Here is a 25,863-nt window from a genome sequence, read left to right on the forward strand (position 1 = left end):
GCCAAGAGGTTCTTGTACTCAAAAAGTTTGGGAAACACAGTTTGACATTGTTTAACCATAGTTGGACTTGTCATTTTGTATTTTCATTTAGACTGTGGGCTTTATTTCAAGTCTATCTTGTCTGTCTTTCCAGTTATATTTCTTTCTTTCTTTCTCTTTTTATTTGGTTCCTTGTTTCTTTCTTTGTTTTTATGTTTATTTCTCCTTCTCTTTCTGCCTCCTTACTACCCTCTCTCCCTTTCTATCTATTTATCATATAAACATAAATACACATTATAAATTTATCTATCAGAGAAGAAGAGGAAGTTGTCTAAAGATATCTAGTGTATAGGACCTTAATTTTGTAGAAAAGAGGGTATGGAGTCAATTATATTGGAAATTAATGTTTGAAATACTTTTTTTAAAGGATTTATCTTCCAAGGATAATGAAGAGGATACATCTTATGTAATTGAAAGTGATGAAGATTTAGAAATGGAGATGATTAAGGTATGTTTAAAATTATGGAAAATTACTTCCAATTCTTCCCAAAGGACATTTAATTAAATATTACCTAATCTTAAACTGGTCCCACACAATGAGATTGCTATCAATTATGTAACATTAGATTTTGTTTTCCAGTTCATATTTCTTTATATGTTTATATTGTCTATGAATAATGTTTTAGTAGTAGTAGTATACTAATTTTTATATACTAGAAAACATACTAGTATGTTTTCTGTCTTCCCTTTTAGGTCACTTTCTTTTAATCTTTTCCTACAATGTGGGTAGTGATTCACCTCTCCACTATTGAAATAGGTTTCTCTTACTTCCCATCCATGGATATCCCCTTTTATTTGGAAGTTCCGGTTTTATACATTCAGTATTCTTCTTTACTTTCTTTGGTTTTATTTACTATGGATATTTTATATTATATATAATTTTCTAATGTTTTAAATGGTTCAGTTTTCCCTGATTTTATTATATGTTGTAAATAGTATTTTACAATTTATGTATTTTCTACCCCTTCCCTCAACTTCCAGTTTCTTTGTTAGATTTCGTGAATCAGGGGTGGACAATAAGAAAGTAAAGCCTAAATTTAGCCAAATTAAGTGAAAAATGAAGAAAAACACAGAAGTTCACTATTATGCATACTTTTTATTCCTCATCTTTAGGTTGATGTGATTTTTCTTTTTATAAAATGAGGTTAGATTCCTGATTCTTTAGTTTTGAGACAGAGTAGTGGGTAGTGATTAGGAATGTGGATTCTGAATTTAGATGTGGATTTGAATCCCAGCTTCTCCATTTATTAGCTGTGTGACTTTGGGCAAGTTTCTTAGCCTTTTTGATAGTCAGTTAACAGTTATGATTGTTATTTAAGGTGTTAACTTGTGAAGACCTTAGTATAACGTCTGGCATTTTATAAGCGTTCAATGAATATGAGCTAACAGTAGTAATAGAACATGAATACTAAATTATATTCCTTTATTGATTAGCCATTTCTCTGAGGGGTACTGTTCAAGTAGTGCATTTATAGGATACTTGTGGACTTCTACAAACTTGTGCTGTATGTTGAACCTCTGAAGGCAACCTGATGCCCATATGAGAGAAGTTTAGTCTCAAAATGCTTTTCTAAGTATGTTTGTTGACTTGAATGAAAAATCAAGAACAGGATCACTTTTTTTCCTTTCCCAGGCCTGAAATTAATACTCTTTTTTTAAAACCTTTAAATTCAAATTTAGTAAATGGAAGGTTGAATAAAAAGAGAAAATGAGAACTGTGGTTTAATAGTTCTTCCTGTCACTTCTCAGTGAAAAATTTTACAGATGCAACAATTTTGAAATATCCTAACATTCCTTAAAGTGATTATCTTCATTTAGGGGAGAAAATCAGATATTGTTAAGCCAAAATAAAAACAACTTTATTTCATGTTTGTAGTATTTCATTCCTAAAGTTATTTGAATCTTTTTTGTTGTTGTTGTTTTGACACTTCCTAAACATGTTTATTGTTTGCTTATAATTTAAACCTTAAGCTTACTCAAAAAGAATGTGACTGACACTGACTTGTGATATAGAGAAACTCATCACAAAATTAATATTAAAACCCACATTTACCACTTGGGAATTGAAAACATTGAAGTATGATAAAAAAATGTTTAAAATTATCTAAATTCAAAATTTATGATAACATTCCCAGGGGCAGTTCATTATATGCTATTAATGAACCCTGTTTCTGGAAATATTCCATCTTTGGCCTTGTGCCTTAGAAACCATTCTTGAGTGCATATTTAAACTGGAGCACACATGTTCTTTTGTGGTATTGCTTGCACATCTGGCAGCTTTGAACAAAATTATAGGCTCTGTTAATAATACTCCTTTTGTGTTTGGTGAAAAAGATACAACACTGGCAATGGTTTTGCTTTTAAAATTTCTTTTAAACTTCCAGTCTTTAGAAAACCTACATAGTGGCACGGTAGATCCAGTTCATTCAAAAGGCACAGAAATGGAAAGAAATCTGGATGTTCCTTCTGAAGATGATGAAGATGATCGTGAAGCTGTTGAAGAGGAAGAACAAGATGATAAAGGTAAGCACTGTTATACATTTGAAATGACTTGCCCCTGATAGCTAGTGCTGACTTTAATTTAGGGGTCCAGTTTTGTTTTTCTTTGTTTGGTGAGGAAGATTAGCTCTGAGCTAACATCTGTGCCCATCTTCCTCTATTTTGTATGTGGGACACCACCACAGTATGGTTTCATGAGCGGTGCGTAGGTCCATGCCCGGATACGAACCCACAAACCCTGGGCCGCCGAAGCAGAGCGCACAAACTTAACCACTTTGCCACCAGGCCTGCCCCTATCGTCCAGTTGTTAAACGTTTTGGAGGTCAGCAATTTTGTGGCATATCATTAATTAGGTCCTAAAAGCTTGTTATTAAATTCCTTAATAGTTTGGTCTTCATAAAGCAGGATCTTACTACTTATAAAAGTAGGGTAATAGAAGTGTTGTGTCATTTGGTGAATATGGTGATGTGAAACTTTTTATCCTGAATTTTATATTTTGTTTGTCAAAATCATAAAAAATCAATTAATTATATTAAACATTATTGTAAGTGGCATAGATACAGAGTATCTGTTCTTTAGGAGCTTATTACTTAAAACAAGTGGTACAATGTCAAAAAGCAAAATGGACTAGTTTTCATACTGTCTATGCTAACTATAGTAAAGAATCCACTAAATGAACCTCCTATTATTTAAGTGTAAGTAACAGTATTCATTATGGCGAACTGTAGGGTCTTGTCATAAAGTAGACTCTCTCTAGGGTTAGATTTCATCAGTGTTATAATGTGGGAAATTTAAAATACATTTTGTATGTGGAAAGTATATGAAGATGTTAAAAAAATGTTTTTCCCTTTGTTTTCTTCTATTAAATACAGATGTGATATCTCCAAATCAATTTGATTTTCTATTTAGAATTGTTAAAGCTGAGAAGTATAATAACAAATTTTCATTTCTTTAGAGATGAATTATCTTGATTCTTTGCTTTGCTCTTTCTTGGCCGCTCATGAACCCTTCAACCTGAGTTGAAAATGAAAATCAGTTGGGTAAAATTGACATAACTCCATTATGCTAGGCTGTTAGAATTTTGGTCAAAGGTTTGGTGGAATGGTAACTAAAATGAAGATTTTATTTTATCTGTGGATTTTATTTGTGACAGTAATGTAATTTCTGATTACCATTATTATAAGATTTGGATTGGTATATTGCTTTTCTATGGTTGGGTCTAAATGTTAATTTTCAGAAGTTTAGCAAATTCCAAAACGTTGGTTTTTGACAGTGCTGGCAAAGTGAGAACCACAACAAAGTTCTAATCCTTAGTATTAGGTGATAATCAAAGTATTTACCTAGAGTCATGACTGGTACCCAGAGGACCAAATTGGTTGGATTTAAAAGGCACAGAACAGTAACCTTTGGCACCTCTCACTATATTCTTTAAAAGAAGCCAATGAACTAAAACTTTAATTCCATCTCACCTTGTGTACTTCTGTTTTAACATAAATGCCCGTTTTATTTTCAGGCCATTCGTTACCAGGACCTAACGCAGAACAAGTTATTTGTCTCAAGACCTACTTTGGCCATTCCAGTTTTAAGCCGTGAGTATAATCTCAGTTGATTAAATTGCATGTTTACTATTTTTTCACAAAGGAAAAATGGCAAATAATCCATCCATTTAACAGTAACAGCCCAACTTCACTGTAGTTTATACATGCCACACAGTATTTCCTATAAGTGACTACAGAGTTATTTTGAAGTAATATTTACGTAAAATTCATGTCTGCAGATTGTTTTTATAAGTGAGGAAAAATCATTTTCCTTACCATAGAGAATTCTGGGTAGAAACTAGTTTAAATACATTAATAAATGAATCTTTTTTTTTTTAATTTTTATTTATTTATTTTTTTCCCCCAAAGCCCCAGTAGATAGTTGTATGTCATAGTTAGACAGCCTTCTAGTTGCTATATGTGGGACGTGGCCTCAGCATGGCCGGAGAAGTGGTGTGTCGGTGTGCGCCCGGGATCCGAACCCGGGCCCCCAGCAGCGGAGCGTGCGCACTTAACTGCTAAGCCATGGGGCCGGCCCCTAATAAATGAATCTTAATTTAATACTGACTTGTTTTTCCTTAAATAAGTATCTATGTGTCTATTCTGTGCATCTTATTGTCCAAAGCCTGCTGATGTAATAGAAATTCATGAGACAACAGTTTGAAGAACAGTGATAATCTTATCAATTTTAATATATTCAAATGTATTTACATCTAAGTATTAAAATGAGATGAGGAACAAGTAAATTTAAATAAAACTGATAAGAATGTAAAAATCTAGACTGGATTTTTCTGATTCTAGGAATTTAAAATTTAATTCATGGAAACATTTACTTCCTTTTTTCTTTTGGTCTTAAATAATTTTTTTTTATTGAACTTTGTCCTACCTACAGAAGAGTGCACATAAATGTATAGATCAATGAATTTTCACAAACTAGGCATCCTCTGTAAACAGCACTCAGATAAAAAAGAATAGGTCATTATCAGCACACCAGGAGATCACCTTTCAGATTGATTTTTCTCTCAATATTTTGTTTAAAAAGTTTTCAAAGATATAGTAAAGTTGAATTTTTTTTACTATGAATACCTGTATAGTCAACATTTTACTCTACTTTATCACGTATCCTTTGATCATCTGTCTATCCATTCCTTCCTTAATCCATCCAGTGTTTAAAATGCATCTCAAGGTAAATTGTGGACATCATTACACTTCTCCTAAGTACTTCAGCGTATGAATCAGTAACTATAGTTAAATATTTATTTATGTTTTTTTCTTTTGATGTAAAATTTACGTACAAGGAAATGGTCAAACCTTAAGTGTACATTTGCAAATCGTAAGTGTACATGCACGAACCCATGTAACCTATGCCCTTATTAAAATATGGAACATTGCAATCCCTCCAGAAAATTCCCTCATTTGCCTTCTCAGTCAACCCTTGCCTCTGGAGTGTTTTTCTTATTTGTTTTAAGTCAATGATTCTATTGGATATCTAGTATGTAGCTTGGACTTTGTTTTATACTTTAGATATATGTAATAAAATTTAATACATAAGCCTCTTTGTTTTAAAGTTCTAGGGTTGATACATTTTTATATTGAGACTCAAAAATGTAAAAGAAATTCTATTAGAGAAAGTAAAAAAATTAAATGGGTTTCACCTTGTCCCTTGGGTTTCTTGTTAGTAAAACAAAACAGCTTTTTGCTTTTAACTCTCCAGGGTTCAGTGGAAAGTGATTCATTCTGTATTGGAAGAAAGAAGAGATAATGTTGTTGTCATGGCAACTGGTAAGTTATACTTACTATACTTATACATAAAAACATAACTTGAAGTTTTGAAATGCTTAATCTTTCATTAAACTCTCAAAATACAAACAGAAATACAAATGATGTAAAATATAGAAGAGAGTGAACTGAGAGTAGATGCTCAAATTTATGCATGAATTAGCTCTTAGGAATATAGCATATAGTGACCATTCATCTCATACAAGTACATTTTAAGAAGAAATCAAAGTACCAAGGCTTTATTTTTGTTTCTATGAGTGTGTTATTTTTATTTTAAGGATCTGGAAAGAGTTTGTGCTTCCAGTATCCACCAGTTTATGTAGGCGGGATTGGCCTTGTCATCTCTCCTCTTATTTCTTTGATGGAAGACCAAGTGCTCCAGCTTGAGTAAGTAGTGTTTTCATTGCCGCATTATCATCCCTTTTTTTCCTTCTGTGAAGGAAACATCTGATCTATCATGTATGTTAAAATATAGTTCCCAGTAACACATTTTTATAAGGGTTGCTTTGTCTTTGTCAGTAATAAATGACACTTTAGTGGAAGAATGTATCTTCTTTCTTGAGCTCACTGTAATTCAAGGCTACCAAGTAGCCCTGATAAAAAATTTTTTGAAAGCAAACTTTATGCCAGTTTACATTGCATATCTCAAAATTCTTTTCTTTTGGCTACGCTTGTTCCTTTAAGTGTATACATAGAAGTATATTTTTTAGTTAGGAAAAAAATGTAAACTTCTTTAACCAGAGCTTGCAAACTTGTTGAAAAAACCCACCTTAGCAACCTGCGTCCTTGAAGGATTTTGTCAAATTAGTGAGTTACAGAAAGAGTGAGGATTGCAAAGAAAAGGAATGTGCATCATTATATTTCTTTATTCCTTCTCACTTAAGAATGCAGTTGGTATTTGTAGTGTGTATGTGGCTCCAGAATATTTGTTTTTCTCCTTATAGAATGTCCAACGTTCCAGCTTGTTTTCTGGGATCAGCACAGTCAAAAAATGTTCTAGAGGATATTAAATTGTGAGTAATTTATATGATTTCTGATCATATGGTCAAGTGTCTACGGTATGTGAGAGAATTTTGTACATAAAAAAATTTTATTTAATGCACGAACAAAATGTCCATGATTTAAAAATGTACTTTCTTTTATAGTACATTTGCAGAGCTGTTAATTTTAAAATCTTACAAACTTAAACCTATTATTTTCAGTTCTTGGACTCTAAGGTTAGTATTGTAATCATAGAATTGGAAAATTTTGGTTTTGGAAGAAAACTTGGAGAGTATTTAGCTTTGTCTTACTTTCCAGATGAGGAAGCTGAGGCCCAGAGAAAGTAATTTGCCCAAAGTCACTCAGTGAATAAATGACTGAGCAGGGACTGGATTCTAGATCTCTTGCTCCACCAGTCCTATCATGACGTAATTTCTAACAAAAGTAAAATCTCAGACACAAACAAAAATATATGTATATATATTAATACACACACATACACACATGTATTTACTGAGTTTTGATAAATACATACAAATATGTTACCTAAACCCCTAGGAAGATATAGAATATTACTGTCACTCTAGAAAGTTTCTTCATGTCCGTTTCCAGTCTGTCCTTCTATCCTCCATCCTAAAATAAACCACTGTTCTAATTTTTTCTACTGTACTTTTGTTTTGTCTGTTCTAGAACTTTATATAAATGGAGTCATATAATATGAACTCTTGTGTAAGACTTCTTTCACTCAGCAGAATGTTTTGAGGATCCTCCATGTCATTGTATGTGTCAGTAGTTTTTTTTTAAAATATCAGAGTGGTATTTCATTGTATGAAAATACCACTGTTTTTTCATTTCTTTATTGATAGACGCCTAAGCTATTTCTAGTTTTGGGCTATTACTAATAAAGCTGCTATGAACATTCCTATGAAATCTTTTCTTAAACATATGTTTTCTTTTTTCCTAAACATTTTAAATCACCTTTATTGAGGTGTAAAAATAAATTTTACATACTTAAAATTTTACATAATGTGGTAAGTTCTGGCATATAAACGTCCACAAAACGATCATCACAATCCAGATAATGAACATATGCATCACCCCCAAAGTTTACTCATACCTTTTGTAATCTATTCCTCTCACCTTTCCCTACCTTCTCCACCTCACTCACCAGGACTACTGATCTGCAGTCACTATAGATTAATTTACATTTTCTAAAATTATAGAGAAACAGAATCAGTTATACAAGATGTGCCCGTTTTTGTCTGGTTTAAATCACACAGCATAATTATTTTGAGATTCATCCATATTGTCACATGTATCAATAGTTCATTCCTTTTTATTGCTGAATAGATTACATCATATGAATATGCCACAATTTGTTTATCTAGTCACCTGTTGGTAGACATTTGAATTGTTTCCAGTTTTGGACTATTACAAGTAAAGCTGCTATGAACGTTTGTATGCAAGTCTTTGTATGGACATATATTTTCATTTCATTGATCTAAACCAAGGAGTGGAATGGCTGGATCCTGTGGTGGATATATGTTTAACTTTTTTTTTCTAATTGAGGTAAATTTATATAATATAATATTCGTTATTTTAACCATTTTAAAACTGTACAGTTCAGTGGCTTTTAGTACTTTCACAATGTTGTGCAACCATCACCACTAGCTAATTCCAGAACGTTTTTGTCATCCCCAAAAAACCTCCATATCCATTAGGTAGTCACTCCCCATTCTTCCTCCCCAACGCTCTTCCAACTACTAATCTACTTTCTGTCTCTGTGATTTGCCTATTTTGGACATTTCATATAAATGGACTCATGCAGTATGTGGCCTTTTGTGTCTGGCTTCTTTCACTTAGCATAATGTTATCAGTACTTCATTTCTTTTTATGGATAAATAATGTTCCATTGTATGGACATACCATATTTTATTTATCCATTCATCAGTGATGGAGATTTAGGTTGTTTCCACTTTTTGGCTGTTATAAATAATGGTACTATGAGTATTCGTGTACAAGTTTTTACATGAATATATGTTTTCAGCGCTTTTGTGTGTATGCCTAGGAGTGGAATTGGTGGATCATATGATAATTCTATGTTAACTTTTTAAGAAATTGCCAGACTTTTCGAGAGTTTGTATCATCACTAGCAGTTTCTGAGAGTTCCAATTCCTCCTTATCTCTGCCATCACTTGGTATGGCCAGTCTTTAATTTTAGCTGTTCTAATAGGAGCTCAGTGTGTTTTTAATTTGCATTTTCCTAATGACTAATGATATTGAGCATCTTTTCATACACTTATTGGCCATCTGTGTATCTTCTTTGAGGAAGTGTCCAGTCACATCTTTTGTCCTTTTTTTGTTATTATTTTTTCCTTATTGAGTTTTGATACTTGTTTATATTGTGAATGCAAATCCTTTATTTGATATATGCTATGCAAACATTTTCTCCTAGTTTATGACTTCTTTTTTCATTCTCTTAGCAGTTCTTTTAAAGAGAAGCAGTTTTTCAGTTATTCATTTTGATAAAGTCTAGTTTGTGAATTTGTTTTTTATGGATTTTACTTTTGGTCTCGAATATAAGAAATATTTGCCTAACTCAAGATTACAAAGATTTTCTTCTAAAAGTGTTCTAGTTTTAAGTTTTACATTTAGGTCTATAACCCATTTTATGTAAATTTTGTATATTGTACAAGGTGTTGATTACAATTTTCACATAAGGATATCTAGTTGATGCACTCCATTTGTTGAAAAGACTATCCTTTCTCCACTGAATTGCCTTTGCACCTTTGTCAAAAATAAATTGACTACATACATATGGGTCTGTTGCTACCCTCTGTTTTCTGTTCTGTCAATCTGTCTATCTGGATTGGTGTCTTAATTACTATAGCTTTATCTTAAATCTTGAAATCAGATAGTGCAAGTCTTCCAATTTTGTTCTTTTCTTTCAAAGATTTTTGTCTATTCTAGGTCCTTTAGATTTCCATAAATATTTCACAATCACCTTTTCAACTAAAATACCAGCTGAGATTTTGATTGGGTTTACCTTGGAACTAGGGTTATAGAGAATTAGCTATCTTTGTAATTATCATCACTGTTTTACACTGTAGAAACTGAGGCACACTGAAGTTAAGTGCCCGCCTAAGATCACTTAGCTTGTAAGAAGTAGAACTGAGATTCAAACCTCGGCAGTCTGACAGCAGAGCTTATTATTTGTTTCCTGTGTTAATTAGAATACTGAATTAATTTCATGAGATTAAAAGCATATCTGTTTTGTTCTTAATTATTTTGTTCTCATTCCTAGTGAAAGTACCATGCCTAGCACACTAAAGATTAAATATTTTAAAGTCTTTTCATAAAGAAAACTAAATTTCATTTTGTTTTACTTGGCCTATATCTTCATTTAGTAGAATGGAAAAGAGACTGTATACGTATTTTGCCCTAGACTTAATCTTTATTATAGACATTGTCTTAATTAGGATTCTATCTGCCCAGAGTAGAAATCAATCAAGCTAGCTTAAGCGAATATTGAATTTTATGTTAAGGATACAGGAATGTCTCACGGATCCCCCTGAAAAGAAGTTAGCCATCCTTTAGGAAGAGACTGGAATTGGGTATTGAAAATACAGTAGGGCTTTCTTTTTATTTATAGCTTCTATATGTCTTCCTCATTCTTCTCCCTGAGGAGATAAGCATTCTCTGCTCTTCTAGTCACAAAATAGAAGACTGCTCTGCAGCTCGTTTTTTTACGTGTTACGGGTCTTGCCACTTGCAGAGACTGACTGGTTGTTTCTTGGTCAGATTCCCCAAATTCTAAGACAGAGACTAATTGACTTGACTTTGATACACTGTCTGTCCCTGGCCCAAGAAGGTATGGACAAAAGAGCAGAATACATAGGAGAAACATAGTGCTGTGGGTTTAATCATGGGGAGGGGGTGGGCATAGGGTAATGGGTTGTAGTTCTCTGAGAAGGAGGGTGGTATGTGGGTGGATTGCTAACATATAAAAGATTTACTATAGGCTTGATCATTTTCCTCAAGCACTAAAGTTTCAGGGCTAGGCTCTTGGAAATCAGAACCTGACATCTGATGTCACCTTAATGCTGAGTACTTCTTGACAGGCATTGCCAGTTTTTATTTTGATGTGTTGAAGTGAAATCAGAGAACTAATATATGTGGATGTATACACATATATATAACGTGCATTTAGGTTTTGGTCAGTGGCATAGTGTATTATTTAAAATTTTATCATGTATTATGGTTTTAAGTTGTAACTCATTGGGTGATTGTTTTCTTTATGGTAGTATGTTTCCTTTCCTATTTTTTTTTTTGTTTGTTTTTACAGAGGCAAGTATCGGATTGTATACATAACTCCAGAATTCTGTTCAGGTAACTTGCACCTGCTCCAACAATTTCAGGCTAATATTGGTAAGTGGTATGATAGGACCTTTTAAAGTATTTATTGAATTGAGTTATCCTTTAAAGTTAAACTTATGCATGGATACTGGATTTCACTTCTGTTCAAGTTTATTTCAAAAATTATCTTCTCCAGGAAATCTCTGACTGTCCAACTTGGTAGCTCTCCTGTCTTATCTAATTCCTTCTGCCATAGAAATTAGGCTCCTGTATTATAATTACCTGTTTATATGTCTGTTTTCTTCTGCTAGACCATAAATTTTGGGGGGAAAAATACCATTCTTATTTATTTATGTTTCCCTAGTGCAGTGCCTGGCACATAGTAGGCATTTAAATGTATTGTTGGGGCCAGCCTGGTGGTGCAAGCGGTTAAGTGCACGTGCTTTGCTGGGGCGGCCTGGGGTTTGCTGGTTCGGATCCCGGGCGCGCACCCACGCACCGCTTGGCAAGCCATTCTGTGGCGGCGTCCCATATAAAGTGGAGGAAGATGGGCATGGATGTTAGCCCAGGGCCAGTCTTCCTCAGCAAAAGGAGGAGGATTGGCAAATGTTAGCTCAGGGCCGATCCTCCTCACACACACAAAAAATAATAATAAATGTATTGTTGAATGAATGTTGAATCTTAGATTCTATGAAAGTATAATTTCTCTTTTTTCCTATTCTGAATCTAAATTAAATCATTGTACTAGCTCTCCACTCTTCTTGTTCCTGAGAATCACCTCTCAAACTTTAGAACAATGTAGAATCCTCCAACCTTGAAAATTCTGATTTAACACGCCTGGAGTGGGGCTTTGGCCTCTGTAGTTTTTCATAGGTGATTCTGATGTGTAGTCAGGGTTGGAAACCACAGTACCTTTGATTATTTGCCACCAATGAGTATGATTAATTAAAAAAAATTAGATAATAAGTCAGAGCTTATTTCCTAGAAGATGTAAATATAGAATTAATCAAAAGCTGGTACCATTTTTTTTGTGCTTAGAAAATTTTTGTCTGTTTGTTTTTTCCTTCTTACTGGTTAGGCTTAGCTATCTAAGAGTTGCAATCATGGCTTCTATTGTGAATGCACATATTTCAGACATTCAGTTGAACCAACCAATCTTAGTTTTCTAATATTATATGATCTTGTTGTACAATTATGTATTAAAATAATTCCAGATACGTAAAGTTTTCAACGTTGCAACATCTCATTTAATGGTTATTTGCATATAACTCTAGGAAAATGTTTAACAGTTTTTCTAACAATATAATAAAAACAAATTTCTATCTTTTAGTATGTGTTAAATACCAGCAAAAGACTAAGGGTAGAAATATAACATTTGATTAAATATATTATCAAAGAGTGCATCCATCAGCTGTTAAACTCCCTTATTGGCATTTTATATTTTGCCTTTAAAAGAAAACAAATATGTATCTCCTGTTAGGTTGTATGAAGTTCTTATGAGTGTTTCACTTAGATTAAGCCTAACTACCCTAGATTTGTAAATTTCTTAGGTTTATTGCAAAAGGTAGGGTCTTTGTCTATAGTGGTCTGGATATGTTTTGTCCATTTTAGTATTTGCTTTGTTCCTGTGATGGAGTTAATCAATAATTAGCTTATTTTCTTGGATCCTTTTGGCAGGTAGTTCTAATTCTCTATTTTTGTTTTGTACTGTATTAAGTTATGAACACTGCAGTCATTACAGCAGAATACTCCGCATGTGATGGATGAAAATGTTCTTTTTGGTTGACTCTCATTGTTGAACAAAAAGGGATAAATTCTTTTTGAAATTTTTTTTTTTGGCTTTTTTTTGTGGGAAATTGTAAAATGCTTGCAAAAGTGAGTATACTCAGATTTTTATTTGTACAGTATGACATTTAGCTAATCAGATTTATGATTTTTATGATAAATGTTACATTATTTAAGTATTATGAGTTTATAACAGAAGCAGCAAACATAGTTTTATATGGAGACTCCTTGAAAACAAACACACTTGTAATTGTCTTTTAACTTTGGAAATAAGGCTTGAATGACAGTTTTGCCAAAATGACATATGCATAGGGACTAGGCAGACACTTGGACTCGCACATTTAAAGTGCAAGTTGGCAAAAGCTTGCCTAAACTGATTGTGAGGGACAAAATTCAGCTCCATTAAAGGATAGTTAGTCAAACCTGTAATTTAAAGGAAGGTTTTAAAATAAAGGAAGAGCCATCATCTTTATTTTAACCTATTTAATTTAAAATCTAGGTCATTTAGTTTCTAAAGCCAAAATGTAGTGGTAACATCGAATTTTTCCCAGCCACTGAGTAGTAACTGGGGAATTTTGATGCTAATCAACACACTTTGCTCATATTTAATAGGTTTTTTGTTTTTTCTTTCTTTGGTAATATCGATGAATTATAGTTGTTTATTTGCATGTCTGTCTCCTTTTAGAATTGTAAGCTCCTCGAGGTCATGGATTGCATTTTATTAATCTTTTTATTTCTATAAAAATGTTTGGATCATAGCAGGCATTTAATAACCATAATAATAATAGTACTGTTTTTTTATTGAGCTCTCTTTTATGCCGGGCCCTATCTTAACATTTTATGTGTATGATCTAATTTAATCTTCAGAGTAACTAAAAAATGTTAGGTATGATTATTGTCCACCTTTTACTTGTGGGAAACTGAGACTTGGAAAGCTTGGGTAGCTTGCGTGAGGTAGTACGAATGGTAAGCAATGAAGCCAGGTTCCTCATCCAGGCAGTCTGACTCCAGAGCACAGGTTTCTAATCGCGCCACTAGTGGCAGAACATTATTAATACTCAGATAAGTAGTGAGGAATGATCATCTCTGTTGAAGGAAAAGATTATTTTTGTCTTAAATATTAATTTGTTAATTGAGAGCAAAAGCATTACTGTCATTACTTTGAAATATCTGAAGTCGTTGTAATGGAAGGTTATACCGTAAAGCTGTTTTCTGAAATGCATTACTATACACTATTGATTCCGTTTCAACATGGGTTTGTGGTGTGGGGGTAGTGTGGAGGGATTGCTAGGGGAAGAAGGAAAAAATGATATTCCTTCTTACCTACTTTGTACATAATGAGATTTGGTTCTTCCCTTACCGTTTTACATTAGAAAATGTGGATGCCACCCCGTCTTCCAATATTGGCATTTCAGAGAAACTCTGTAATATGATCTGTGATCAATCATGGATAGTGATTCACTTAATCTCACTAGAAATGTGCTGAGTCTTTCTGTCTCTTTTGATAGCTAATCCGTGAGCTAAAATTGAAAGTATTACCAAAGAGAAATAGATCAGCTCTTTTTCTTAGGGCATTATTGTTGCAGATGGTTCATGAATGGTAGTTTTAAGGACAAACTAATAGTAAGTAATTCATTTTTCTGAGTAATAAATAATGATGAAAGCTGAAATCCAATAAATATGTTGTTTGAATAAGATACAGGTATTTCCTTCTTTTATCCTTATGCCTTTTATCCACATATCTCCCCACCTCTAGTCTCAATAATGATTTTTGGTATTATCAGATGTTATTTATGCTTATATTTTTATATGAACCAAATACTTTGATTTGATTATTCATTCTCCTTTCTGTAATATTTATATATCCTAAATGAAGAAATTGATGTTGATTTAGATGAGTTTATGCTTTCTTTTTGAACTTTATTTTCCCCGTTTATATTTTTCTTTTTTATAGGTATCACTCTTATTGCTGTGGATGAAGCTCACTGTATTTCTGAGTGGGGACATGATTTTAGAGAATCATTCAGGAGTTTGGGCTCCCTAAAAAGAGTATTCCCGTTGGTAAGTTTTGCCAAGTGCGGTGTCTGGAAATGACATTCTTACCAAGGGAGAGTCCAGGATTGGGGAGTGGCGAGAAGGCTGAGGACTTCTCTATGAAAGAGCAAATGGATGATGTAAGCAGGGGAAAGATTTTTAACAAGTTCTAACCTTGTCTTCATTCTAAGGTTGGCGTGTAATTTATTGAGGAATACTATAGAGCAGGAGTTGGCAAACCTTTTCTGAAAGAACCAGATAAATATTTTAGGCTTTATGGGCCACATATGGTCTCTGTCACATATTTTTCTTTGTTTTTTTAACAACTCTTTAAAAATGCTAAAACTGTTCTTTGCTCATGGGCCATAACAAAACAGTCTGTGGGCCAGGTTTAACTTGTAGAACATGGTTTGTAGACTGCTGCTTAGGAGCCATGGTTAGACCCCATGCCTTCTCACAGATCTCTTATCCGTATGTCATTCTGCTCTAAGATGCTGTGGAAGAAAGCATGGTTACCACTTCTTATATCATATTGAAAACCTAAAAACTGGACTATTCTAAAGCGTTTTAATAAAGCTCTTAGTATTAGAATTCTACTTTCTTCCCTAATTATAAAGAAGACCAAAGTTTCATGTGAGTGTTCTACGTGAATGGCGTATTTTACATGAACAGCTTCAAAACTTACAATACTGACAACCATTTTATTTTTTATTTTGAAAAATTATGGATTCACAGGCAGTTGTAAAAAAATGTACAGAGAGGGTTTATGTACCTTTCACCCAACTTCCCAGTGGTAACGTCTTGCATAACTGTGGTACAATATCAAAACTAGGAGTATGACATTGGTGCAGTCTCCATGGTTTATTCTTATTTCAGTTTATTCTTAGTCTAGTTTCATAAGTACTTGTGTGTGCATGCCTGTGTGTTTGTGTTGTTCTCTACGGTTCTATCCCGTATGTAGATTTGTATAACTACCTTTGCAATCAGGACACACAACTATTCCATTACCACAAGGTTCCCTGGAGCTGTCCTTTTACAGCCACACCCACCATGCCCCTCACCCCTAACTAATCTCTGGCAACCACTAATCTGGTCTCCATCTCTATAATTTTGTTATTTCAAGACTGTTATATAAATGGAATCATACAGTTTGTCACCTTTTGGAGTTGGCTTTTTTTCACTCCATATAATTCCCTTGAGATCCATCTAAGTTCTCATGTATATCAAAAGTTTGTTCCTTTTTACTGCTGCATAGTATTCCATTATATGGCATTATCACAGTTTGTTTAACCTCTCCCCTGTTGAAGAACTTTTGTTTCCAGTTTTTGGCTATTTTGAACAATGCTGCTGTGACATTTGTATACAAACCAAAGGTCCTTTAATGGGTGAATGATTAAAACTGTGAACATAAGTTTTCATTTCTCTGGGATAAGTGCCTAGGAGTACAATTGCTGAGTCCTAATAAGTGCATGTTTAGTTTTTTAAGGAACTGCCAAACAGTTTTCCAGAGTGGCTATATTATTTTACATTCCCACCAGCAATATATGAGCGATCCTGTTTCTCTTCATCCTTACCAGTATTTGGTGTTGTCACTTTTTTATTTTAGCCATTTTGATAAGTGTGGAGTGATATCATGTTGTGTTTTTAATTGGCATTTCTCTAATGGTGAACATCTTTTATGTGCTAATTGCCTCTTTTGTGAAATACCTGATCTAATTGGAATGTTTGGTTTTTTAGTATTGAGTTTAAAAAAATATATTGTAGATATGAATCCTTGGTCAGATATGTGGTTTGCAAATATTTTCTTCCAATTTGTAGCTGTTTTTTCATTCTCTTCAGTGTCTTTCACATAGCAAACATTTTTAATTTTGATGAAGTCCAATTTATCACCATTTTCTTTTGTTGTCTCTTCACCTAACCCTAGATCCTGAAGATTTTCTCCTGTGATTTTTTTTTCTAAAATTTTTATAGTTTTATGTTTTATATTTAAGTCCATGATTCGTTTTGAGTTAAATTTTGTATAAGGTGTGAGGTTTAGATTGAAGTTCGGGTTTTTTGCCTGTAGATGTCCATTTGCTTCAAACCATTTGTTGAAAAGGCTGTTCTTCCTCTATTGAATTGCTTTTGCCACTTTGTTGAAAATCATTTGGGTATATTTGTGTGAATCTATTTCTGGGTTCTCTAGTCTACTGTATTAATTTTGTGTGGATAAACAAGATTGGTTTTCCTGGTAGTAGTGAGACTATAGTGTCTTCTGAGCCCAAGATTTAACAGTTATATGAATAAACTAAGAAAAAGTGTTAGAAATTGTTTGTTGTTCTTTTGGTAGATTGTCTAGTTCAATTTCATTACATATTAGTTGGGCTTATGAATAGTAAATTGAGAGCTATCTTAAAAATAGTTTCTTTTTGTTAGCTCTTCTCATAAAGATTTGGTTGGAGCAGACATTACAGTAAAATAAAACAAACCAACAAAAAACTTCAATGTGCCGGTTAGCAAGTATATATTGAAGGAGAATCAAACTGTTATGAATTGAGCTTCAACTCTGGGACTGGCCCTGGGTCAATGCTTTTATCTTGGTTAACCCTCATAACAATCCGGCAAGATTAGTATCTTCATTACCTTCTTCTTAAAACAGTTCCTCACTTGTCGCTAGGATAGCACACTCCCCTGGTTGTCTTTCTTTCTTCCTGTCTCTTCATTCTCAGTTTCCTCTGCTTGTTTCTTCTCACCTCCTTGCCCTTTTAACATTGGCATGCCTGAAACGTTAGACTCTGGACTATTCGCTTTCCTCTCTGCACTTACCTCCTTGGTCATTTCATTCAACATAGGGTTTTAAATACCACCTATATGCTAACAACTCCCAAATTTATATGCCCACCCTGAATTGATACCAGCAGTGTGTGGGTGATCCATTTTCTCTGCCTCCTTGCTAGCATTTGGTGTTATCACTATTTTTTATTTTAACCATTTTATAGACTCTATATATATGTACATACATACACACATTTACATAAATGTAACTGCCTACTCAACATCTCTCTGCTTAGATGCCTAGCAAGCATCTCAAACTGAACCTTTTCTTAACTGACTTCCTGGTATTCTCTCGATCCCAGACCTGCCTTCACTTAGTCTCTCTCATCTCATTTAATAACAACTCTGTCCTTCTGGTGCTCAGGCCAAAAATTTTGGAATTTTCTTCAACTCTTCTTTTTTTCTCACTTCACCCCACATTTAAACTGTAAGGAAATCTCATGAGGTCTTCAGAATATATACAGAATCTGATCACTTCTCTCTTGATCCCTGCCACTGCCCTGGGACGAGCCACCATCTCCTCTCACCTGGGCTGTTACAATAGCCTCCTAGTTGGTCTTCCTGCTTTCACTCTGTTCCTCCTTCAGTCTATTTCAATACAGCGTCCAGAGTGATACTTTTAAAATATAAGTCAGATAGATCATGTCTTCTGCTCAAAACCCTCTAGTAGCAGACCACATCACTCTAAATAAAGACAAAAGTCACTGCAATGTCTTACATGATCTAGTCTTCCATTTCCTCTTTGACCTCATCCTCAACTACTTGTCTCCTCATTCACTGGGTTCCAGCCACATGGTTCTCCTTGATATTCTTCAAACATGCCAACCATGCTCCTACGGTAGGGCTTTGTTTCCCGCTCTTTGCTCTCCCTGAATACTTTTCACCCAGGTCGTTCATGTGGTGTGATCCCTTCTCTCAGGTCTTTGCTGAAATACTACTTTTTCATTTAGACCTCCTGGACCGCCATATTCAAAATTTCAGATTAACCCTCCCCCTGACGTTTCTCATATTCCTTTGCTATTTTTATAATAGCATTTATCACTGTTTAACTTACTGTACTATATCTCATCTGTTGTCTGTGGGTCCCCTCTAGAATACTCTTTGTGGAGAGGAGTTTTTGATGGATTGGTTTATAAAATCTAGGATAGTACCTGACACATAGTGGGTGCTCCATAAAAAATTGTGTAAATGAATAAATGAATTCTGATGAGAAAGCTGAGAATCAGAGAAGTAACTTGCCCTCGCAGGTGGTGAGTGGTAGAGTTGAGCAGTGGCTACACAGTGGGACACTGTGCTAGTTTCTAAAGCAAATGACTTGAAAGGAGAATAAAACAGTTTCTGCCCTAAAGTAGCTTATAGTCCAGTAGAGGAGTTTAGATTCATACCTATAAAAGTAGAAGCAATAGTACCAAACAATAAATGGTATATGAAACAGTGCAAATAATATAGCAAGTCTAACCGTGTTACATGTAATAGAAAAAGAACATATTTGTATGGTGGGAAGTCACTAGGCTCAGTGTGCCTTGAGGACTGCTTTCTGTTAATTTAGAATGGTTTAAAGTAAGCTTTTGGAAACTAGGAAAATTGCTTTCTGTAATCCTTTCCTAGGCCTTTGATTTTAGAAGGATTGTGTTAGAGGAGTTTTAAATATTTTATGCAGTTCTTAAACACTTTTCATTGTTGAATTAGTCTTTTATTATGTCTAGCTGTGGGCCCTTGGATCATTTTCATTTCTTGGCATGAATCAGTGTAGCACAGGGTATTCGTCAAGCAATGGCTGAGAAAACCTTTTTCCCCCAGTGTTTTCATGAATCCTTGTTATTAGCTAAGGGGTGAGAAATGCCACCTGGTGGTTGTAGGACTCTCATTCTCCTCACTGTTCTCAGTGCTTTTTTTCTCCTTCCAGTTGTAATTACACTGGGACAACTGCTGTAAACCTGCAATGCTTCACACCATATTATTTCAGTAAGTTCAAAAATAGCAAAGAAATCACTGAGAAATCACATTTGGCACAAAGATTTCTGTTTGGAGAGAATCAGACAAAGTGAGTCTCAAGAAAGACCAGCCAGGCAGAAAGCTCTACATCAGTCTTAAAATTCTGTAAAATTCAAATAAGAGGATCTGTGAGATCCGTGTGACATGTTGGTTCTTTCCATCACTTCTTGCCCAGCCCTTTCACAGAGATCGGCACATAGTAGACACTCAATAACTGTTTGAAATGATGAGTGAATGAATGAAGCATGATATTGTGGAGTACAGAGTTGGAATTAGCCCCACAACCCAGGTTTAGAAACAAATGGAATAGTTATAATTCTCTGAATCTGTAGAGGCTACACCATTGAAGTATATGACTAAGTCATTCCTAAATTTATAGTCACAAGATTAGCTTATTTTTGTTGCTTATTTTAACAAAACTTGGTACTTATTACCAAAGAAACCAAGATTTACCAACTTAAAGAATAAGAGTTTCATGAGTTAAGAACTTGATATAACTAAGTGACATTATATCATCCAAACCAGTTTGCTTTTGAAAGTTAAAAGCTACAAGTGATTAATAATTCTGCTGTGATGACAGCGTAAACTGGTGGTGTCCAGCAAACCAGGAGGCATGGTCACTTTCTCTTAACCAGCCTGAGTGTTATTTTTCAGCTTCACCTTAGTTCAAAAATTTTAAATGTCATAAAGCACCACAAGCTTCTAAGAGAAAAGATTCTGTTCATTTCTGAAGTGAAAGTAAATAACTATGGTTTTTTTAAGTTTAATATATTCCGTTACTTTATTCTATTTTCTGATTGTGGAGGCAGCATTCTTAACTGTGACTTTCTAAAATGTTGGGGGCCAAAACAGTGAATTTATAGTGATTTTTCACTGTTAGCAGGTCGCTGGAATAGGGGGTTTCTAGTGGCAAAGAGGAAATTTTTAAGTTGGAAGAGAGCCTAACATCGTGTAGCCCTTTCCATCTTGTATTTTGAAGAAAAAACTGAGACCAAGAGAAGTTAGCCCTTGCCAAACTCAGCAAACAAATCTGGGAGTAGTGCCCATGTCTCTGGGGTTCTTGTATAGAATGCTGTTCAGTTGTTGCAGTAACAATATCAGTAACAGCTGAACCTTTGTGAGTGCTGACTCTACCGTGCATTATGTTCAGCACATTACGGTACGTGTTTGAGTTCATTGGGTCTTCACAACGACTTTGTGAGTTTGTTGTTGTTATTGTAGCCATTCTATAGAGGAGGAAACCAAAGCTTAGAGAGTTAATTGAACAGCACAAATCTCACACCTAGTTAGTGGCAAAGGCAGGATTTCAACTCAGGTAAGTGATTCTAAGCTGGATTTTTTTCCCTACCATGCTGCTGTTTTGCCTGAGTTTTCTGTTAACATCTTCAAGAGATGTGTCACGTTTCACACTTATTTCCATAAATGCGTTGTCCTTCCACTCATACATTATATTGCCAAGAAACAAATCAAACCATATTGTTTTTTGCTGAGGAAGATTCACCCTGAGCTAACATCTGTTGCCAATCTTCCTCTTTTCGCTGAGAAAGATTCACCCTGAGCTAACATCTGTTGCCAATCTTCCTGTTCCCAGTCTTCCTCTATTTTGTATGTGAGCCACTACCACAGCATGGCCACTGACAGATGAGTGGTCTAGGTCTGTACCCGGGAACCAAACCCAGGCCACCGAAGCATGCCAGACTTAACCACTAGGCCACCGGGGCTGGTCCTAGACCCTCTTTTTTTATAGTCTCCATTCTAAAAACATCTGTCTTTATCTGCATATGTAGTTAAACAAGTATTTTATTAGTGTATTTATAAATTGTTTCATCAATTTAGATGAAAATTCTTTGTTGTTTTGAGGGTGAATATGTGCATGTCCTAAGAACTTCTAATGTTTAAATTTCTCTTATTCTCAGCCTTATATTTGATATATAGATATTTTCTTTTTAATTTATATAGAGATATATGGCAGATATATATATACATATTAAGGCTTGATTAGAGAAATCAACTTCATTACAAGTTGGCCTATTCATCTATAAGTTGTTAGGCAGGCACTCTATAAATTCAGAGAACAGTCTGATTGTAAGCCAGAAATCAATGAAATTAATTTGGGGGTTACATTTTTGAATAATTTCACAACATTTAAGGATAGAGAATGCAAAAATGCCAATTACCTGGTCACATTGGTTTTGATATAATTTTTTCAGTTTAAAAATACTCCCAAACTTAGTTGATTTTTTTTACACGAGCTTTGAGATAATTTTTAATTCAGTAAAGCTATATTGATTATAAAAGTAGTTTATAGTTTTTAATAAATTATCTTGTTTTTCAAGTTCTATAATTACTTTTTTACAAATTGCATACAAATTTTCACCTACATACAAGATAATTGCTTAAACTGATTTGTGAGGTAGACGCATTGTATCTGAAGAGCCATTTTATGAGGAAATTGTTTACTGTATTTGTAATGGGCCAAAAACAATATTTTAAGAAAGTTGTATTCTGGGTATAGAACAGCTAATGATTTAGGAAAACTTCAAGACTTAGTCCATTTTTTTCTGATTATGAAATAATTGCATGGTTGATTATAACTCCCTTTGATAGTAGGGACAAAAATATTAAATCTAGTTTTACAGGAAGTATGTTGTTTTCCTAACTTTGGAATTTCTGCAAGATTACATATTCCTGTTTTTCCTGATAACCTGCTATGCCTCCTGCTTTGGCTGCTAATCTAGTCAAGACGTCTTTGCTAGACTGAAAATAGAACATGATGACTTGGTTGCTCAAGGAATCAGTTAATAATTGATGTTTCATTTTATGCATTTTTCTTGTGTGTAGTGTGCCATGATTAACTTAGTAAAACTGGAGAGAGTTTATCCAGGTCGTTGAGAGCTTTGCTTCTAGAGCTGAGGAGCCATAAACCAGTATATTTAATGTAGGAGATGGAAAAAGACTCATTGCTTTGTATAGTTAGATTTTCATTGAATAAAATGAAATTTGTGAATTATAGATTAATCAAAAATAGAGCACAACATACCCCCCATTTATATCAGCATTATTATAAATGTAATAAATGTTGAAAAATAATAAATGGAGAAGTAGATAGCTAATAAGTAGGCTTAATTTAATAAGACAAGGTAGATTGCATTTAGAAATCATGGATTTAGTGTTTTATTTAAATGAGTTCTGATGTAAATAAAGTACATGTATTCACAAGGCTGAGAAACAAGGAAGTAGAAAGTTTTTTTTTCTTCTTTAGAAAAGAGTAATCTTAAAGTTGCGTTTTTAACACTGTTCTTCCTGTGGTTGTCTTCCCTCTCTTTGTAAGAAGGCAGTAGAAATGTTGGGAATTAATGAGTTCTCATCTTTTTTAAAAATCCATTTTACTTCATTCAGGTTCCAATCATCGCACTCACTGCTACTGCAAGTTCTTCAATCCGGGAAGACATCATACGTTGCTTGAAACTGAAGAATCCTCAGATTACCTGCACTGGTTTTGATCGACCAAACTTGTATTTAGAGGTTGGACAAAAAACAGGAAACATCCTTCAGGATCTGAAGCAATTTCTTGTTCAGAAGACAAGGTGAGGATTTCATGGTTGATAAATTTGGGTAACTATTTCCTTCTCTTTTAAAAATTTATTTTATTTTTTTTCTTTTTCTTTCTAATGCGTATTTAACATTTTAAATTCTACTTAGCTTTGGTTTAAGTCAAGTGTAGTGTTATATAATCAAGACAGTGACTGAGGAAAAATGTCAATTTTTGAAGGCAGAAACCAATTCTTCTAATATTTTTGTACTCCGTAATGTTGCTTAAACATGGCATACACTCTTAATAATTGACAGGTAAACGACAACAACAACAGAGTCTTTTATCTGAAGTCTACGTAGTTCACTAATTCTATAACTAACTTGAGTATTCAGGAATTTTAGAAGTCATCTTAGTAATAAACTCTCTTTGAACCCATATTGTGTGCCAAGGACTATCCTAGGCGCTTTATGTAAGTGATCTAGTTTAATCCTTATAACTGTTCGGGAAGCTACGTATTTTCATTTTACTGATGAAGAAACTAGTCACTAGTACTTCTTCCTTTGTTTGAAGGCATTTTATATGTATGCTAAGAAGCTTCCCATAGCCTTATTCCCTGCTCTGTCTGCTCAGTGAAAAGATAATTTTTGTGTTGTGAAATGTGTTTCTAAGTCAGAATACATAGGAACAATGTTTGCCCTACCAATACAAACACAAAACAAATCTAGACAAATAGAGTTTAAAGAACATCATTAGTGTTTTTCTTTTCAGAAAGGGATAAAAAGAAGAGATCGATTGTAAATTAAAGAAACCCTAGGGTAACTCTTGCGGACCTTTAGGATGAATTTAAATGTAGGATTTGCTATTGGCTTGATTGTCCTGTATTCAGAATAAAATAAGAATGTAATGAATATATTCTGAGTGTTCTGGCTGCTCTAGTGATCTCTCCAAAGTGAGTCTTTGTTGTACTTTACTTCCCTTCCATCCTAAAGGGAAAAAACGTTCTCTTGAAGAAGGCTGTTTATTCTAGGCTAGAATCCCCACAGTCAGATTATCTGCTCTCCTAATCTTTGGTCCTTTTCAGTCCATATTCTCAGTCTCTGTGGCACTTTCCTCTAGTGCCCTCTCCTTTTTGAAACCGTGTTTACCATTTTTTGTGACCTTGTGGCATCCTATCTTTCTGATAGTATCGTCCTCTTATGATTTTATGTAAATGTTTTCTTCTCACTATCTTTCATGTTAGTTCTGCTGATTAAACTCTTTATTACCTTTTAGGCCAGACTATTATAATCTCTCCTAACACACCTCCCTCCTCCTCAGTGCTCCTTGTTGCATTCTGTACACAATTTTCAGATTTGTCATCTGAAAGCACATCCCCAGGTCTTGGAGTTCCTTTCCAGTGGCTCCCTCTTTCCTGTGGACTAAAGGCCAGACTCCTTAGCCTAACGACCAAGACCATCCCAGATTTTGATATTCAATGTGACAATGATTTTTCCAAAAGCAAACCAAAAAAGATTTTGTACTAATTTTCAATCCTCCAAGAAGAGTTTTGGGAGCAGGGAACCACTGAGAGTCAGAATGCTTTCTATAGATCTTAGGCAAATAGAAATTTTCTTCTTAATGAGCAAGAAGATGGAGAGTAATTAAGACTTTGGAGTATTGCCTTTGTTTCCATTTTCTTCCCTTCATTTAAGTCTGCCATTTGTTTATCAATATTCACATTTTTTCTATTCATTGATCTAACAGGTTTCTTAAACTCTGATCTTGTTTTCTATATTCATGATACATTTAAATTAGATAGATAAGCCTCTTACCTATCTAATTTAATGGTTAGATTAAATTAGAGGTTTTTTCCCCTCTCAGGAAATGTTGTAAGGAAATAACAGTCTTAGTAAACCACTTGGCAAAGTAATGAATCCTTTTGTAATAGGAATTTTTACTCCTTTGATTTTTCTGCTCCGTAAGTTCAAATTTTTGTGTATTTTCTATTTTTTCAATGTAAAAAGCGATACATAATCTTAGTATCAATTTGAATAATACAGATGTATGTAAATTGAAAAGTACTTCAATCTTCCAACTCTGTTCCTCAGTTATGATCAGTGTTGATATTTTGGCATTTAGCTTTATAATCTTTTCTAAGCTGACTCTGTACTGTGCAGATATGCTCTCCTAGTGTTTGCTGTTGAGTTTATACAGAAACAGTTTCATAGTATGTCCCTTTTTTTGCAATTTCCACCTTTCATTTAAAGTATCTTTGCTATGTTTCTATTTATTGTGTTTCTTAAATCAGGACCTTAATGTATAGGATATTGCAATATCCACATTTTGGTGAATGCTTTTTTCTTCTTTGAAAAGTGTTTTTTTTTTTTTTTTTTGGTGAGGAAGATTAGCCCTGAGCTAACATCTGATGCCAATCCTCCTCTTTTTTCTGAGGAAGATTGGCCCTGGGCTAACATCCATGCCCATCTTCCTCTAGTTTATATGGGACACCGCCATAGCGTGGCTTGCCAA

At 34.1% G+C, this 25,863-nt stretch overlaps 1 protein-coding gene across 7 annotated transcripts in view; it reads left to right on the forward strand.

Moving 5' to 3' along the window:
* The window catches only part of WRN (WRN RecQ like helicase), a 120,389-nt gene that overhangs the window by 40,377 nt on the left and 54,149 nt on the right, over positions 1–25,863 (forward strand). For all 7 annotated transcript variants that reach the window (XM_058525165.1, XM_058525170.1, XM_058525164.1 and 4 more), the window contains 9 exons: positions 407–487; positions 2,424–2,562; positions 4,052–4,127; positions 5,791–5,858; positions 6,134–6,242; positions 6,800–6,868; positions 11,182–11,264; positions 14,932–15,038; positions 23,220–23,407. In XM_058525165.1, the coding sequence (XP_058381148.1) occupies positions 407–487; positions 2,424–2,562; positions 4,052–4,127; positions 5,791–5,858; positions 6,134–6,242; positions 6,800–6,868; positions 11,182–11,264; positions 14,932–15,038; positions 23,220–23,407 (920 nt within the window). The remainder of the gene's footprint in view (positions 1–406; positions 488–2,423; positions 2,563–4,051; positions 4,128–5,790; positions 5,859–6,133; positions 6,243–6,799; positions 6,869–11,181; positions 11,265–14,931; positions 15,039–23,219; positions 23,408–25,863) is intronic.

Source organism: Diceros bicornis, chromosome 29 (assembly GCF_020826845.1).
Source record: "Diceros bicornis minor isolate mBicDic1 chromosome 29, mDicBic1.mat.cur, whole genome shotgun sequence".
NCBI lineage: Eukaryota > Metazoa > Chordata > Mammalia > Perissodactyla > Rhinocerotidae > Diceros > Diceros bicornis.